The sequence below is a fragment of the Lepidothrix coronata genome, unplaced genomic scaffold (genome assembly GCF_001604755.1).
Source record: "Lepidothrix coronata isolate B3197 unplaced genomic scaffold, Lepidothrix_coronata-1.0 Scaffold237, whole genome shotgun sequence".
Taxonomy (NCBI): Eukaryota; Metazoa; Chordata; class Aves; order Passeriformes; family Pipridae; genus Lepidothrix; species Lepidothrix coronata.
Genome location: NW_016690417.1, coordinates 1,030,257 through 1,045,308, shown reverse-complemented (window position 1 = coordinate 1,045,308; position 15,052 = coordinate 1,030,257). Strand labels below are relative to the sequence as shown.

Here is a 15,052-nt window from a genome sequence, read left to right as displayed (position 1 = left end):
GGAACCTTCTCTTCTCCAGGTGAACACCCCCAGCTCTCCCAGCCTGGCTCCAGAGCAGAGGGGCTCCAGCCCTCTGATCAACTTAGTGGCCTCCTTGGACTTGTTTGAGCTTTTCCCAGTGCTCCATGTGCAGCCAGCTCTGTGTTGGGATGTGGGTGGGCATCACTCATGTTCCTCTGTTGGTTCATCTGACCCTCAGCTTTGCCCAGGGCTCCTGGTTGTAGGGCCAAGTGAGGGTGAGTGCACTCGTCTGCTGGCTGTGCTGCTTCAGGGCTCCAGCTGGAATAGCTTTCAGGAAAGAATTTTGGAGGTTGGTGATGAAAATAATCAGTCCTCGAGCGTGGAAAATGAGGGCTGGCAGGTGCTGCCAATTCACTGATAGCCAGGATTTCATGTGGGAAAGACTGTGTGGAGTGACCACAGGTGATGACTGTCCCATATATGTGTATCTGGATATAAAACACAGTGAGCTATGATAATAAAAATGCTCTGGAGCAGATCAGACACAGTGAACTGCCTGTGCTATCAGTGGATCTGAGTATTTTCTCAGATGTGTGCTCTGGTGTATCCGACTGTGGCAAATGGCCTCTTCCAGCATCAGGGACAAAGCAGCCTCCAAAGCTCACAAGATATTCCTGAGTGATGCCAGCAATGAAGGACAGGGAATTCAGGGCTGTTACAGACTGAAAGGAGGGTTGTTTTCTTCCCAAGCTGTAGAATAGGACGTGGGAAGGGGAAAAGGGACCGTGGGTATAACATGTTCAAACATGTTGATTTTGTTCCTGGCAAGAGCTCACTTTGAGTAGCATCAGGTAAGTTCTGCTGTGAGATGCTGGTTGGGAATGTTTATTTGGATATGTGTGTGAATGTTCTTGTTTATGGCTCATCCCTGAGTTTGACTGTCTGGCATGGTCAGGAAAAGACTGTTTCAAGGTTGTGTGAGGAAGCTTCCATGGAAATGAAACACTGCGTTCACACCAAACCACATTCAGCCCTTTCTTCTCCCACCTCCTCTTCAGTAAGTGCTGCTCTTGTCCTGAAGAGCACTGAGGGGATCCCAGTTCAGTAGCTGCTGGGGGACAGCTAAGAAAAGCAATGCGTTGTGCAAATGAGAGCTTGGGAGGTGAATTTATAGCCTGTCCACTGAAGTGGAGTGGGGAAAAAAGAGGTTGAATCAACTGAAATAACAAATCTGAGGAAATTTCTGTCTGCCTGTTCAATAAACAGAAGAGCCTAAATCCATGGCATAATTTCATCATTACAAATGGTTCTCCCAGCTCTGCTCCTCTGGGTTCATTTCAAATGACTGTTTGCAGATGTGTGTTTTCTGGAATTAGAGACACAAATTGAGAAGAGAGACTACTGTGGTCATGTGCTTTTCCTTAAAAAGGGCAAAAGTTCTATTTGTATCTATTTGGTTTCCTCTGGGTGGATATTTACCAAATCTCTGTGGGTTTCTTGGGAAATTTGTAAGTTGTGCATTTCTTGAGAAATTTTGTAACTCCTTGCCTCAAGATAACATATTGCCTTCTTTTTTCAGTTGAAAAGCTTTTTTTCCCAGCTAGCAGGAACTTACTGAAAAGTAATTCAAGGTTATTTCTGTCCATAGGAAACATTAGTCATTATTATAAAATTATAAGTCAGGCTATTTTGAGAGTGGCACTTTCACGTTAGCAAAGTTGAAAAGATACTCTGAAAATGTAAGTTCAGGGTAATATGCGAAGGAATCTTAAATAAGGCTGAAAAAAAAGAATAGAGTCTGGGATAGTGATTTCCTGCATTTATCTCCATGAACCTTCCAAGAATGACTTTGCTGCAAACTGCATTCTTTTGCCCACAGTGTATGGATCAGTGTGTGGGGAGGCTGTTTTTCCTGATCTAATGTGGTGATGTATTTCCTCTCTTTCTTGTTTTTCAGGGTCTTATGAGTGTGGAATATGTGGGAAGAAATACAAGTATTACAACTGTTTCCAGACCCACGTGCGAGCACACAGAGGTATCTCACTGCTGCTCAGATCTCTGGGAATCCTGGGGTAACACACAGGTTCAGGGACTATGAAGCTGTGCCAGGGCAGGGTCAGGTTGGATCTCAGGAAAAGGTTCTTCCCCCAGAGGGTGGTTGGCACTGACCAGGCTCTCCAGGGCAGTGGGCACAGCCCCAAGGCTGCCAGAGCTCCAGGAGGGTTTGGACAAAGCTCTGAGGGACAGGGTGGGATTGTTGGGGTGTCTGTGCTGGGCCAGGGGTTGGGCTGGATGGTCCTTGTGGGTTCCTTCCAGCTCAGGAGATTCTGTGATTTTATGTCTAATTTCAGGAAGATCTTGAAGGTTTCTCTGCACCTTCCCTGGTCACCAGTAAAGCTTCTTTACGTGGCCCATTGAGAGGATAAACTTTGGGGTTGTCTCAGCTTTGTGTCTCTCTACTCCAGTGACATTTCTTCCAAGGTCAGGGGCAGCTGCTGTGTTTGGTGCAGTGTTTCCTGCACAGGGCTCTCGCGGACATCGCTGTGTGCTGGGGGAGCTGCAGATCGGGAAGGTTATCCTGGCAGGTTCCACACACTGAGTGTGGTGGCATCTCCCCGAGGTGCTCCGTGCTCCTGCCCTGCTGGGTGTTTCAGCCATCCCTGATAAGTCAGGATGGGAGGATAAAAGTCAGATATGCTGCTGTATTTTTATGTTGAAACCAAAATGCTCCTTGAGTTCCCCCCATGCTCCTGCTGTCAGCTGAGGTCACTTCCCCAGTGCACTGTGTAGCTGAAATGTCTCGTGCTTAGTCAGGAATGGCTTTATTTGAATTTTCTGTAAGACTGGACAATCCGATGTCGCTTAATTGCAGAAATGTGAAAGTTTGTGGTGGTTTGTACAAGTTTGCAGGATTTGGAGAATTGCATATCTGAAATACCAGAACAACAGGGACTGAAAAGCAGCTCCTGAGCTTTCCAGTGGGTTTATTTTCTGTCCCCTGAGGTGAGCACTGAAGTCTGTGTGTCAGCCTGGCAGGAGCATCTACTTTAGTTCCTCTGTTTTAACCAGCAATGTTAGTACTGCTGGAATGTCTAAAGGAGCATAAAGAGAACTCCCAGTGAAAAGTTTGAAAATCCAGGGATAATCAAGGCTAATGCAATATTAGATTTTAAATGTATAAACTCTCAGAAGTCAGCACATGCCCAGCTGAGAAGGGAACGTGTGTCCTTAATTGCTCAGTTTGTCACAATCTCTCACATGTCCCTTAACTGCATGTTCCTCGTGTGCTGTTTAATATCACAGAGCTGCCTCAGTACCCTTAGATACACACTGAATTGTTTTCCAGTGCCGGTATTTCTTTTCTAAATACCAACAAAATTCCTGAAAGTCCTTTAAATGTAACTACTAAGTAGCTTCACTCTGCAGATTAAGGAAAAAAATCCCTAAAATAATAGGGATATGCTTTAGCATTACATCACAGCATTGCAATAATTTTGCAGTAATAATTGCAGTATTTAAATTTGGGAGAAGGATGGCTTTTATTTTACTTCTCTTCCCCACGCACTATGGGATCTTTAATTTGGGTGGAATTTTAGGAGCTCTGTTAGTATGAGATCACCTCCTAGTGTGTGATCCAATTGATTTGTATTTATTTATATTTGATAATGAAATTAAGCTATATATTAAATTATCTGTATGCATCAACCTGTACAATTGATATCCATGGTTTTGACATGAACTCAGTGGAGACATGACTTTACTTTTGCTCCCAAAGCCTTTGTCATATGTAGCTGTAGAAGAGGGAAATTTTCAAAATTTTGAAAGTGGAAATCTAACAGTAATTTTCACATCAGTGGTGGAGAAACAGAATTTATATATACTTATGATACTTAAAAAATGTTTTATGTTGGTGTAAATGGATGCATGTGGTATAATATTTAAAGTGCATTTGCATTGCCTTAAGACAATAAAAATCCAAACGAGGTATTTATTTATATACACTCTGCAGCAAGAACTCAAACTGCAAACATGCTGCAGCTCTGGAAATGGGATTTTCCCAGGAGCAGATCCTGAGCTGCAAGTAAAGAGGTGGGACAGTGTGTGACCTGTCTGCAGACGAATAACCTGCCAGAGAAAGGGCATGTAAAGGAAGGGCAGGAAAAAGAAGGAAGAGTTCTCTGGAGGAAAGCCCTTTGTGATATTACCCAGTGAGACCTGTACATGGACTGTACCAGGAACAGTGCTGGAATAGCATAGGACTGCAGGAGTGACGGGAATTTTTGTGAAAGATGCTTTTATTGCCCCACTTCATGGAGGAGAAGAGGCCTGTGCTGCCCCATCATGACACAGGTGGGATAACGTGGCGGTGACACTGCACTGGGGGTGTCACTCTGCACGCTGCAGGGTTTCACAGTCTTGGATAAAGCACTGGCAGTCCAGCTCTCCCAGGGCTGCTTTCCTCAAAGCACTGGAATGTGAGCTCCCTTGGCCCATTAAGTGCAGTTAATCAGCTGCCAGAAACTCCGATCCTGAATCCTGCAGTCCTTTCTTTTTCCTGGGCAAGGGAGGAGTTGTGCTGCACTGGCAGGACCTGGCATTCCCTCTTTGCAGGATGGATTTTCTGAGTGTCATCCGTGGCTTCCCTGAGGTCTGAGCCACCCCTCAGTCCCCGAACATCTGCCTTTCCCAAAGGTTGGACTGAGCCTGGAAAACTCACCAGCTCAGCATCAGAGAGGGAGAGCAAACATAGGCCCCTCTTTCTTCTCTTTAGGTGCTTCCTTCCAGGGCTTTTTGGGCATTCCAGCAGAAATCCCTGCTGTTTGGGATTTGCTGTAGGATACAGCTCTTCCCCTTGAACAGTCCTCTACTCTCTGCTTCCTTCTGGGGCTCCCATGTCACTAAAGGGCCTTGACCAAGCCCTGGGTTGATCCTGCAGATGGACAGAGCAGATGATACAAAAGGTTCAGCCCACGGGGGAACAGATAAACTGGAGCTGATCTGGTTTGGACCTTTGGGGCAGAACAAAACATCTGTCTTTCCAGCACCACTGTCACCACTCAGTGACACAACAGCTGAGCCCAGGATGGGAGGTTTGGTGGTCTCCAGTTGTTCTTGCTCTGAACTGAGCTGGTTTTTGAGTGCAGTGCCCAGTGTGGAGCTGTGGCAGGGCAGCCTGGGGCTCACAGCTTGTGGCCAGCATGGGGGGATGGTCTGTTGCCCTCTGCTCATGCAGTTTATCTGTCCTTGTCCACCCTGTGCAGAACTTATGTGTCTTCTCATCCTTTGAGCTGTTTGGTTCCACATGAAGAGTCTTGCACTGGCAACATCTTTTTTTTCTTTGTAATGAGCGTTTTTTTAAGGAATTTTCTATATTTTTTTTATAACTGCTCCTGCCTCTTCTCTAGCTCTCCGTGGCAGACAGGCTGGTTGGACGTCACCTGTGTTCTTTAGGCTGATTTCTTCCTTGTCTGCCTTCAGGAACAAGGGAGTTTATATTGGAAAATGGGTATTTTCTTAGTTTACTGAGCTTCCCTGTGGTGCTCACCATTGGCTGGAGAATTTCAGGCAGCAGTTGATCTCCTGGCAGTTTGCAAGTGCAAACTTTGGGACATTAGGATGGTTTAGTTCCTGTTCTGCTTTCCTCTGAAAGCTGAGATGCAGGCACAGAAATCCCCATGTCAGGGTTCTGCACAGGGCCAGAAACGTAGGTAAGAAATTTCCTCACTACATTTTATCAAGGAAGAAAGTTCCTTCCCCTTTTGCCTCCCCAAAACACACCAATAAAATAAAAAAGAAACCTAACAACAAAAGTTATGTTGTGGAGCTGAAAGGCTCCTTTGTGAGCTGATGCCTGCAGGATCACGGCTCCTTCCTCCTGCCGAGCTGCTGGAGTTCAGCTGGAGCAGAGGGGCTGCACATTCCTGGTGCTGATGGAAGGCTCTGTCCCAAATGTTACCGCTTCGCCTACACGCAACCCAGGGCTTAAAAATGTTTTGCTTACAGTGCTTTTATTTTAGCTGTGTGGGGTTTTTCAAGTCATTAAAAGGTTTGGATTGCCTTCAGGAGTTAGTCAGCTAGAAAGTTCTGCTTTGTACGGTTGGGTCGTGTTTGAGCAACATGAGCAGCAAAACATCCGCATGTTTTGAGTCAGGAAAATTATTTCACTTTTAGATAACTCAAAAAAATGGCTGAAATTGCTTTATTAGACTTTCAAACAGTAAATTTATAAACTTCTGGGCTGAGGCCAAGCAAGGGAGATTTTTACCCAAAGAAGAATTCTTCAGAAAGCAAAGAAAGAAAATAGCAAGGCTCAAGTTTAACCCTCGCAGGATATCTCGCCTCTGGCCCAAGAATTGGTGGAAGTTCTCTGCTTCCAGATAAGCCTTTCTGGGCTGAATGATGATTTTGCTCCAGTTGTTTTCCATTATTATTTATTTACATTATTTAGTTGTTGCGCTACCCCCCTCCAAACCCATCAGCTCCCAGTGTCCTCCCCGTGTGGCTGTGCCAGCCGACAGCTGAGCTGCCCTCACCAGAACAGACGCTGAACACACCACACTGGGACTGAGTTCTTCAGGCCAAGCTTCTAGTTTCACCAGTTGTTAAAAAGCTTCTCAAAGCTTTGAAAGTTTCAGATTAATGTTTTCCAAGAATGGGTTCTGCTCAATGCAAAAAAATATGAAAAGGAAGATGACTCATTCAGATGGTGAATATGGAAAAACGCTTTTTTCCAAAGTGCACATTTTTGGAGTCTGAGTTAGAGCAGTTCTGTCACTGAGTGGATTTTGAGGTGAGAAGTAGAAAATTCATAGTGAAATAACCATCCCTGAGTAGAAAGGTTGTTCCTGAGCTGTAGGCAGTTGGGGTTCACTTGTTTGCTTATCTACTACTGAAAAATCGGAGGATTTTGAGGAGGTCCTTTGCCCTCTGCTCTGCATCCCAAGATCCATTTTTTCCTGTGCACATTTCCCAGTCTGCAGCAGATATTCATATGAGATGGAGAAATTTTCTTGGGACATAGGAGTTAACTTGCCTATTTTGCAGCTCCCCTGCCCACCTCCCTACTCTTACTGACTTTTACAACTTCTCAGAAATTGGTCTTTTGTCTCAGAGCTGTAATTACTTGGTCTCAGCCCAAAGGTGATGCAGAGCAGGCATTAGGGGATTTTTAGTTCGGCATTTTTTAATTCAGGAAGACTTTGTTCTGTCTTATGACTAACAACATTTCTTAGCACAGTTCAGAAACAGCTGCTTCTTAGACCTTTGTGTGTTGCCTGATTCTTGTTAAATTTGACTAAAGTACTTTTTAAAGCTATTTAAATAGTGCATATTTTTTGTGGTGTATTTATGCCATTGCTTGTGAATGCCAGGACAGCATTTTGCAGAAATCCATTGTGTCATAGCTGCTTTTCCTCGAGTGATAGGTGGGAATTTCATACAAGTAGCAGCTGTGAAAAAATCCAGGGCTCTGCTGTCAAGGTTCTGCATCTGATACTGAGGATTTCTGGTCTGGCCCCTCGGTTTATGAAATTGTGCCAAATTAATATCGTTGCCTAGAAAAATGATCTAATCAGGCAGGTTAATCAAGTAGAAATGTACAAATTCACAAACCCACAATCATTTGTTTTTATTAATTTTAAGAAATAGGGAAATTAAATGCAAACAGTGTTCATTACTTAAGGTTGCGAATTTTAAATTCAAAAATGCTGTGCCATTCCGCAGCTGTGGTTTCCAGAGGAGCACAAGCATGATTCCAAGAGACATATGGAATATTTTGCAACGTAGTTATGTTATTAGATAATGTGACATACAGTATATGCAATTTAGGATGAATATGAAACACTTCAAAATGGCTTGGAAATCCTAATCGTTTATGATCCTTGACTTGTAACTTTGGGTTTTGTTTTCCAGCTTATAGCTTTGCCCATTGCATTCATTTAAGGCTTGAACATGATCTGTGCTCTGTGCTTCTTGCAGTCTCAGCCACAGCGAAGGGAGCTTTTTCTCCCATCTTTCCACATCTGTCTTCAGTAAGACCAGGACAGAATCGCCCTGGGGGGAATCTCATGGCCTGTATCCTGTAGTGGCTTTGCCATGGCTGGGGAGGGGAGACTGAGCTGGCTGCACTGTTCACTGCTGGCTTTCCTTGTTGACAGCTCTTGCCCAGAAATTGCCTGTTGAAACAAGTCCAGAGGAGGCCACAGAGATGCTCTGATGGCTGGAGCCCCTCTGCTCTGGAGCCAGGCTGGGAGAGCAGGGGGGGTTCACCTGGAGAAGAGAAGGCTCCAGGGAGACCTGAGAGCCCCTTCCAGGGCCTAAAGGGGCTCCAGGAGAGCTGGAGAGGGACTTGGGACAGGGGATGGAGGGACAGGACAAGGGGGAATGGCTTCCCACTGCCAGAGGGCAGGGTTAGATGGGATATTGGGAAGGAATTGTTCTCTTGAGGGTGGGGAGGCCCCAGCACAAGTTTCCCAGAGAAGCTGTGGCTGCCCCATCCCTGGAAGTGTCCAAGGCCAGGTTGGACGGGGCTTGGAGCAACCTGGTCTAGTGGAAGGTGTCCCTGCCCATGGCAGGGGGTGGAATGAAATCATCTCTAAGGTCCTTTCCAACCCAAGCCAGCCTGTGACTAATTGCACATGAGGTATTTCAATAACCCTTCAGTAGAAATTAGGAAGCTAATCCTCATGAACTCCTTTAATGACAGTGGGGCTGTTGGGATGTGTCTGTCCAGGCCCTACACTCCCCATCCAGGGCCCCTCAGCCAGGGCACAGCAGGAGCTGGGCTGGGCCAGGAGGGATGGGCAGGGGGAGCAGGCAGCCCTCTCACCCCACACCTCCCCACAGCCCTCTCAGGGCTCCCTGAAGCCCTTCAGAACAGGGCCAGGGTAGGGACGTCCCTTCAGCCATCCCATGTCGACCCCAGGTCCCAGTGACAGCCTGGGGAATCAGAGCCCCGGGTTATGAGGCTCCTCCAAAGGACCAGGTTGGACGGGGCTTGGAGCAGCTGGTCTAGTGGAAGGTGTCACTGCCATGGCAGGGGGTGGACCGAGATGGTCTTCAAGGTCCCCTTCCAGCCCAAACCAGTGTGTGATTCTCTGGCCGCGGGCAGCTGCGGTTTAACACCGAGCCCTTGTTGGCGGGGTCGGGCCCCGCAGCCCCGGTGAGCCCTCACCGCCCGCTCCGTGCCCTCAGGGCCGCCATGTGGGGCAGAGCCGCAGCCGGAGCAGAGCGAGGGAGCGAGCGAGCGAGGCAGTGCTCGGGCCCGGGGCAGCGCGGCCGCGGATCTAAGCGCAGCTCTTTCTCTTTGCAGACACCGAAGCTGCCTCAGGGGAAGGAGCCTCACAAGGCAGTAAGTATAGCGGGGCGTGAGGGGGCCGCGGGCTGGCGGGGCCGAGACCCTGCGGGGCCGGGCCGGTGGCGGGGCCGTCCCGCAGGCGGCCGGCAGGGGGCGGCCCTGCCGCGGAGATGGCGGCGGCGGGAGGTGGCGGGACAGGGCGGGCACGGCGGGTCCCGGGCACGGCAGTCCCTCGCGGCTCGGGGCCCCTCAGGGCACGGCGGGCCCCGGGCACGGCAGTCCCTCGCGGCTCGGGGCCCCTCAGGGCACGGCGGGCCCCGGGCACGGCAGTCCCTCGCGGCTCGGGGCCCCTCAGGGCACGGCGGGCCCCGGGCACGGCAGTCCCTCGCGGCTCGGGGCCCCTCAGGGCACGGCGGGCCCCGGGCACGGCAGTCCCTCGCGGCTCGGGGCCCCTCAGGGCACGGCGGGCCCCGGGCAGGGCAGTCCCTCGCGGCTCAGCAGCCCAGGCGGTTGTCGTCGTCCCCCCGCCGTGAGGGCAGCGCGGTGCCTCGGGAGCCGCCCCGTGGGTGCTGTGAGGGGACCGTGAGCAGAGCTCCTGCTGCCTCGGCCCCCTGGGCAGGGGCAGGGCACCGCCAGCCTCTCCAGTGGCGTCAAGCCTTGTAGGATTTTTAAACCCTAGAGCTACAGTTCTGGGGGGCTGTGCCAGCCCTGGGGAAGGACAACCAGAGCTGGCCCAGTGCTGAGCGGACCGAGGCAGCGGGGAAGAGGTGGCAGCGAGGGGAGCTGGGGGCAGACTCATGGTCCCTGTGAGGGGTGATGGGGAGGATGGAGCCGGGCTGTTCCCAGCGACAGGAGAACTGAGAGATAATGGGCATGAAGTGAAAAGACGAGAGGTTGAGGCTGTGTTGAAGGAGAAGCTGTCCCCCATGCCGTGGAACAGGCTGTCCAGAGGGGCTGTGTCCTGCATCCTTGGGGTTTCACATGACCAGCCTGGATAAAATCCCAAGTAACCAGGACTGAGCTCGGAGCAGACCCAGCTTTGAGCAGGAGGTTAGACCAGAGACCTGCTGAGGTCTCTGCCCACCCTGGGTTTTGCTATGGTCATGTTAGCTGGGACCACAATTCCCGTTAGAAAGGTAAGTTATCAACCTTGGTGGTTACAGAGGGCAGCTTGGTAGCACCAAGCTTACCCTGGGTGGGTACCAAAATATTAGATTAATAGTAACGAAAAATAATAATTAAAAAGTACAACCAGGCCACCTTTTCTGAACTTTTTCTTTAGCCCATTCTGTGATAGGTGAAGAGCTGAAGTTAGTTTTGGGGGGGTCTTGGCTTTCTGTCTGCAAAAGGAAGCAGGACTGACTTCACTGCAGGTGGGGGATGAAGATCCTCAGCCCTGAGCCAAAACATCTCAGTAGCAACCAGCCATTAACACCGTGTGTACACACAGTGTGCCTGCTCACTGGGGGGAGCTGGGCTGTGCCCCTGAGCCTTTCACTTGGCAGTGTCCAACTCCATGCAGGGGTTGGAGACTACTTCCCAGGCCCCTCCCTTGGTGTCTCTTTTTCAGTCAGTGCTCTGGTGCCCATTGGTGTTTTACTTATCCCGAGGCTTTCCAGGGTCATCTCCTGGCTCCCTTACTCTGAATTTTGACCGTGGACAATGCTGAGTTCTGGGCCAGGCTTTGTGCATCCTGGGCTTGCACTTTTTTGTCCTTTTTTTGTTTTGTACTTTTAGCCAGAGCTTGGGCAGAAGTCTCAGCTTCTGAGGAGCTGCTCTTGGGAGCAGTGGGGATGAAGCAGGGAACAGTAAGAGGGGCAGGGACTGCTTCTATCTTCATGCAGGGCTGTCCAACGCAGAACCCCTCTCCAGTACAGGAATTACTGCCCCCCCTTTTTACCTGCTGCACTCACTGCTATCCCAGAATAGTCTCATCTAGATAATAGAGCTGGGGGCAAGACCAGGCCACCAGAGCAGGGAGACAGTGAGTGGTGGGCTGTGGGATGGAGAAGGAGGATCCACCACAGCCATGCCCCTCTGGAGGGACAGCCCAGACACATCACCTGTGTCACAGGGTGGACGTGAGACTGCTCTGCCAGTGCTGCTGTGTCTCACTGCAGATGGTTGTGATTTCCTGACCAGGTCGTCTTCCTCTTCCCTCTTTGCTGCTGCAGTGAAACAGCTCAGCTGTCCTTTTTCCTCCTTCCCCTCTGGGGCTGGATTAAATCCCTGGCCTACCCTGGTTGTTTCTGCACATCTCTTTTTTCCAATCAATGGCTCTCTTGTTTCCTTGTCAGTCTGTTTGCTCCTCATATATTTTAGGAATTTTTTATTTATCTTTCCTTTTCTGCTATTTTTGTTTTGCCTGCTGCTCCACTGCTATTCCTCTGTGACCCGTTTGGCTGTTTACACCCTCCCTATTACAGATGTCTGTATTGTTCAGATCTTCCTCTGCTATTTCTATCTCATTGGAAACCTCTACATTCATGGTCTCTGCAGGCATGGTTTGCTGCCCTCTTCCAAAATTTCACAGTGTTTGAGGAATACAGCAAGATCTTGTTTTCTCTCATGTGCTTCTCTCTGGGGTCTGGATTGCATCCATCCTGAACTGCTGTGGGTGAGGAGTCCCATGACCAGCAGTGGTTCCCTAGCATTAGTTCACAAATCTAGAAGGGCAGGTTTTGCAAAGCTGTTCAGGTTTTCTCCATGGCGACTTTTTGGAGCCAGCTGTTACAGCCACCAGTGCTCACCTAAAAAGTGTTGGTGAAGTGTTGGTGTTGTGTGTCAGGTGAGGAGACATCTCGGCAGCTGCCTGTGCAGAGCACCTGGGCTGGGTCCCAGCTTTGGTGACGGTTACCTGGGCTGTGCTCCCTGGACTTGCCCCAAGCCCAACCAGCTCTGGTTTTAGGAGGCAAAGTTTGAGTGTGAGAGTGAGCCGTGCCTGGGCTGTGGGGAGGATGAATGACTGACCTGGTGGGTGAGGCTGTGCTGTAACATGCCTTCAGGCTCAAAGAGCTGTGGTAAGAAGGGGCTGCTGCAGGAAGGTCTGTCCTGGCCTTCTTTTTTCCTGGGAAGAGGGGAGCCTTGGGGCAAGCTGGGATGTGGCTGAGGGCAGTTGTTTGCTGCCTGCTTGAAGAGGAGACAGTGGTGTTTAGACTTTCCAGCTGGAAAGCACTTTGAAGACTCCTTTGATGAAAAGCTGTTGCATTTAGCTGGTTATTTTCAGCCTCTGGGGTTTTTAGTCTTTAGATTGTGACTCTGGGACTCCCTTTATTTTTTTTTACCCATTCTTGAAGTGACACAGCTCTGTGGTATTGAGGAGAGGATGTGCTCATGGGGACATGGCTACATGGCTTTGGGAGGTACTTTTCTAGCCTTGGCTCAGGGTCCAAGACCAGAATTCCCACATGTAGAGAGAGGAAAACAATGCAGCCCACCATGCTGATGTGTTAATGAAGAGACTTTGAGTGCTACCAACTTTGACTGGCAGAGAGGAGGAAGAGAGGAGAGTGATTTTGAAAAAAACCTGTCTATTTGATATTTCTTCCTAGGCAGGGGTGGTCACTTTGACATCCAGGTCACTGACTGTTCCTGTAAGAGAGTCTGGCTGTCTTTTCTGAGATGCTGAACCACCTCTGTGTTTTGCTCTGGACTTCAGAAAGTGCTCAGGAAGGTGATGGGGCCAGATCTGTGCCATCATTCTCCATGGAAATTCCAGTCATGTTTAGGAGAGTTACAAACTTTGCACAAACAGTCTCCCTGCTGCTGCTCACATACCACAGGAAATTCTTGGCAACAGGACAGGTCACTGAATAAACTCAGGGGCAAGTGGGGGTCTGTGTCCCTGTGGCCACAGGGACACAGCTGAGGGCAGCAGCACCTGCCTGAGCAAGTGTTCGCTCAGTGCCGGGGCGTGGAGCAGGTTGTGGTCAGTGGGTTGCGTTGGGTGAGTTGAGTTTGATGGATTGTATTTGGTGGGTTGTGTTTGAGGGGTTTTATTTGGTGGGTTGTCTTGGGTGGGTTGTATTTGGTGGGTTGTCTTGGGTGGGTTGTCTTGAGTGGGTTGAGTTTGATGGGTTTTATCGAGTGGGTTGTGTTGGATGGGTTGTATTTGGTGGGTTGTGTTTGATGGGTTGTATTTGGTGGGTTGTGTTTGATGGGTTGTATTTGGTGGGTTGTGTTTGATGGGTTGTATTTGGTGGGTTGTGTTTGATGGGGTTTATTTGGTGGGTTGTGTTCAGTGCTCATGTCCCAGGCTGGGGGCACAGTTCTAAGAGCTGGGCTGGCACCGGTGTTGGCTCAGCACTGCCCATGGAGGGCCTGTACCTGGGAGCTGCCATTGGGTTAGGAAGAAAAGCCAGGATGGTCTCCGTGCTGACAGCCTGTTTCTGGGCACATCCCCAGCAGGTTGAGGGGAGAATGAGCTCCCACCAGCACAGCCCTGGTCTCCAGGGTGTGGTAGTCTTCACTGTTTGCAGGTCTGTAACTCTGCTAGACAGGCTGGGAGAGCTGAGAGTGTTCACCTGGAGAAGAGAAGGCTTCAGAGAGACCTTAGAGTCCCTTCCAGTGTCTAAAGGGCTCCAAGAGAGCTGGAGAGGGACTTTGGACAAGGGCCTGGAGGGACAGGACAAGGGGGAATGGCTTCCCACTGCCAGAGAGCAGGGTTAGATGGGATATTGGGAAGAAATTGTTCCCTGTGAAGGTGGTGAGGCCCTGGCAGAGGTTGCCCAGAGAAGCTGTGGCTGCCCCAACCCTGGAAGTGTCCAAGGCCAGGTTGGACGGGGCTTGGAGCAACCTGGGCTAGTGGAAGGTGTCCCTGCCCATGGCAGGAGGTGGGACTGGGTAGGCTTTAAGGTCCCTCCCAATCCAGGCCATTCTGTAATTTTGATTCTGTGATTGTAATACTCAGGCTACTGGATTTTGGTATTATTCTTTTCTGTAGGAAAGAGGAACTTAAATACAAGAACATAACTGGCTTGCAGAGCTCAAAGGTAGACTGGGTTTTATGGTTGCCCACGAAATTCATCTGGGAGTTGTGTAAGCACCCAGGCTTTGCTTTGCATGCTCACTGCAGCTTGCTCTTACAGTGCTCTGCCTCTTGGTCCATCCTAGGGTGGAATTTGGGTTGCTCTGGCAGATGTTAATGTGACACTTCCCTAATTTCACTTTACCGGTGGCCTTTCAGCACCTGTTTGTGCAATATTAAATGTTAACAATTACAGCAGGTAGTACTCCTTGTGCATAGTAGTTTTTTGCCTGGCTGAGCCTTGGATCACTTCACAGAGGAGTTCGGAATTCTTCAGGCAGGCAGGAAGCAGCAGGACGGAAAGAAAGGAACTTGCCAGAGGCAACCAGCGGGCGAGTGGCAAGGGAAGAAAATGCAGGTCTCTGGGCTTGCAGCCCAGTCCCTGAGTGCTACTCAGGGGATTGCAGCTCTGTGCCCTGGGAAAGAAACTAGAAACAAATGCACAGAGCAATGGGAGGGGAAGGATTGCTGAAAGCTGAAGGTTTCTCAAAGTACAGCTGGTGCATTAAATTCAGGTATGTCTGGTTTAGTGATCTGGGACTTAGTGAGTGTTCCTCTTCCCAGGGGAGACATCCTGAGCCTGGGGGAGCAATGCTGATTGACAGTGTGGGGGAGAGTCTTACCATTCCTGGGAACTTGAGATAAAACGCTGTTAAAAGTGAGAAGAATCAGAGTGAGGTGATTTTGGGAGCCTTGAATTCTCTCCAGGGTGTCAGTCAGGTTGGCTGTCAGAGCAGCTTCCTGACGTGGAGTTTGTCCTGTTCTGTTTC

The 15,052-nt window shown here is 49.6% G+C and overlaps 1 protein-coding gene across 6 annotated transcripts in view; it reads left to right on the top strand.

Moving 5' to 3' along the window:
* ZNF618 (zinc finger protein 618) overlaps positions 1-15,052 on the top strand; it is a 95,830-nt gene that overhangs the window by 22,802 nt on the left and 57,976 nt on the right. For 5 of the 6 annotated variants that reach the window (XM_017834702.1, XM_017834700.1, XM_017834699.1 and 2 more), the window contains exons 3-4: positions 1,919-1,996; positions 9,272-9,310. In XM_017834702.1, coding sequence (XP_017690191.1) covers positions 1,919-1,996; positions 9,272-9,310 — 117 coding nt within the window. The remainder of the gene's footprint in view (positions 1-1,918; positions 1,997-9,271; positions 9,311-15,052) is intronic. The other variant, XM_017834703.1, reaches the window with a different exon arrangement.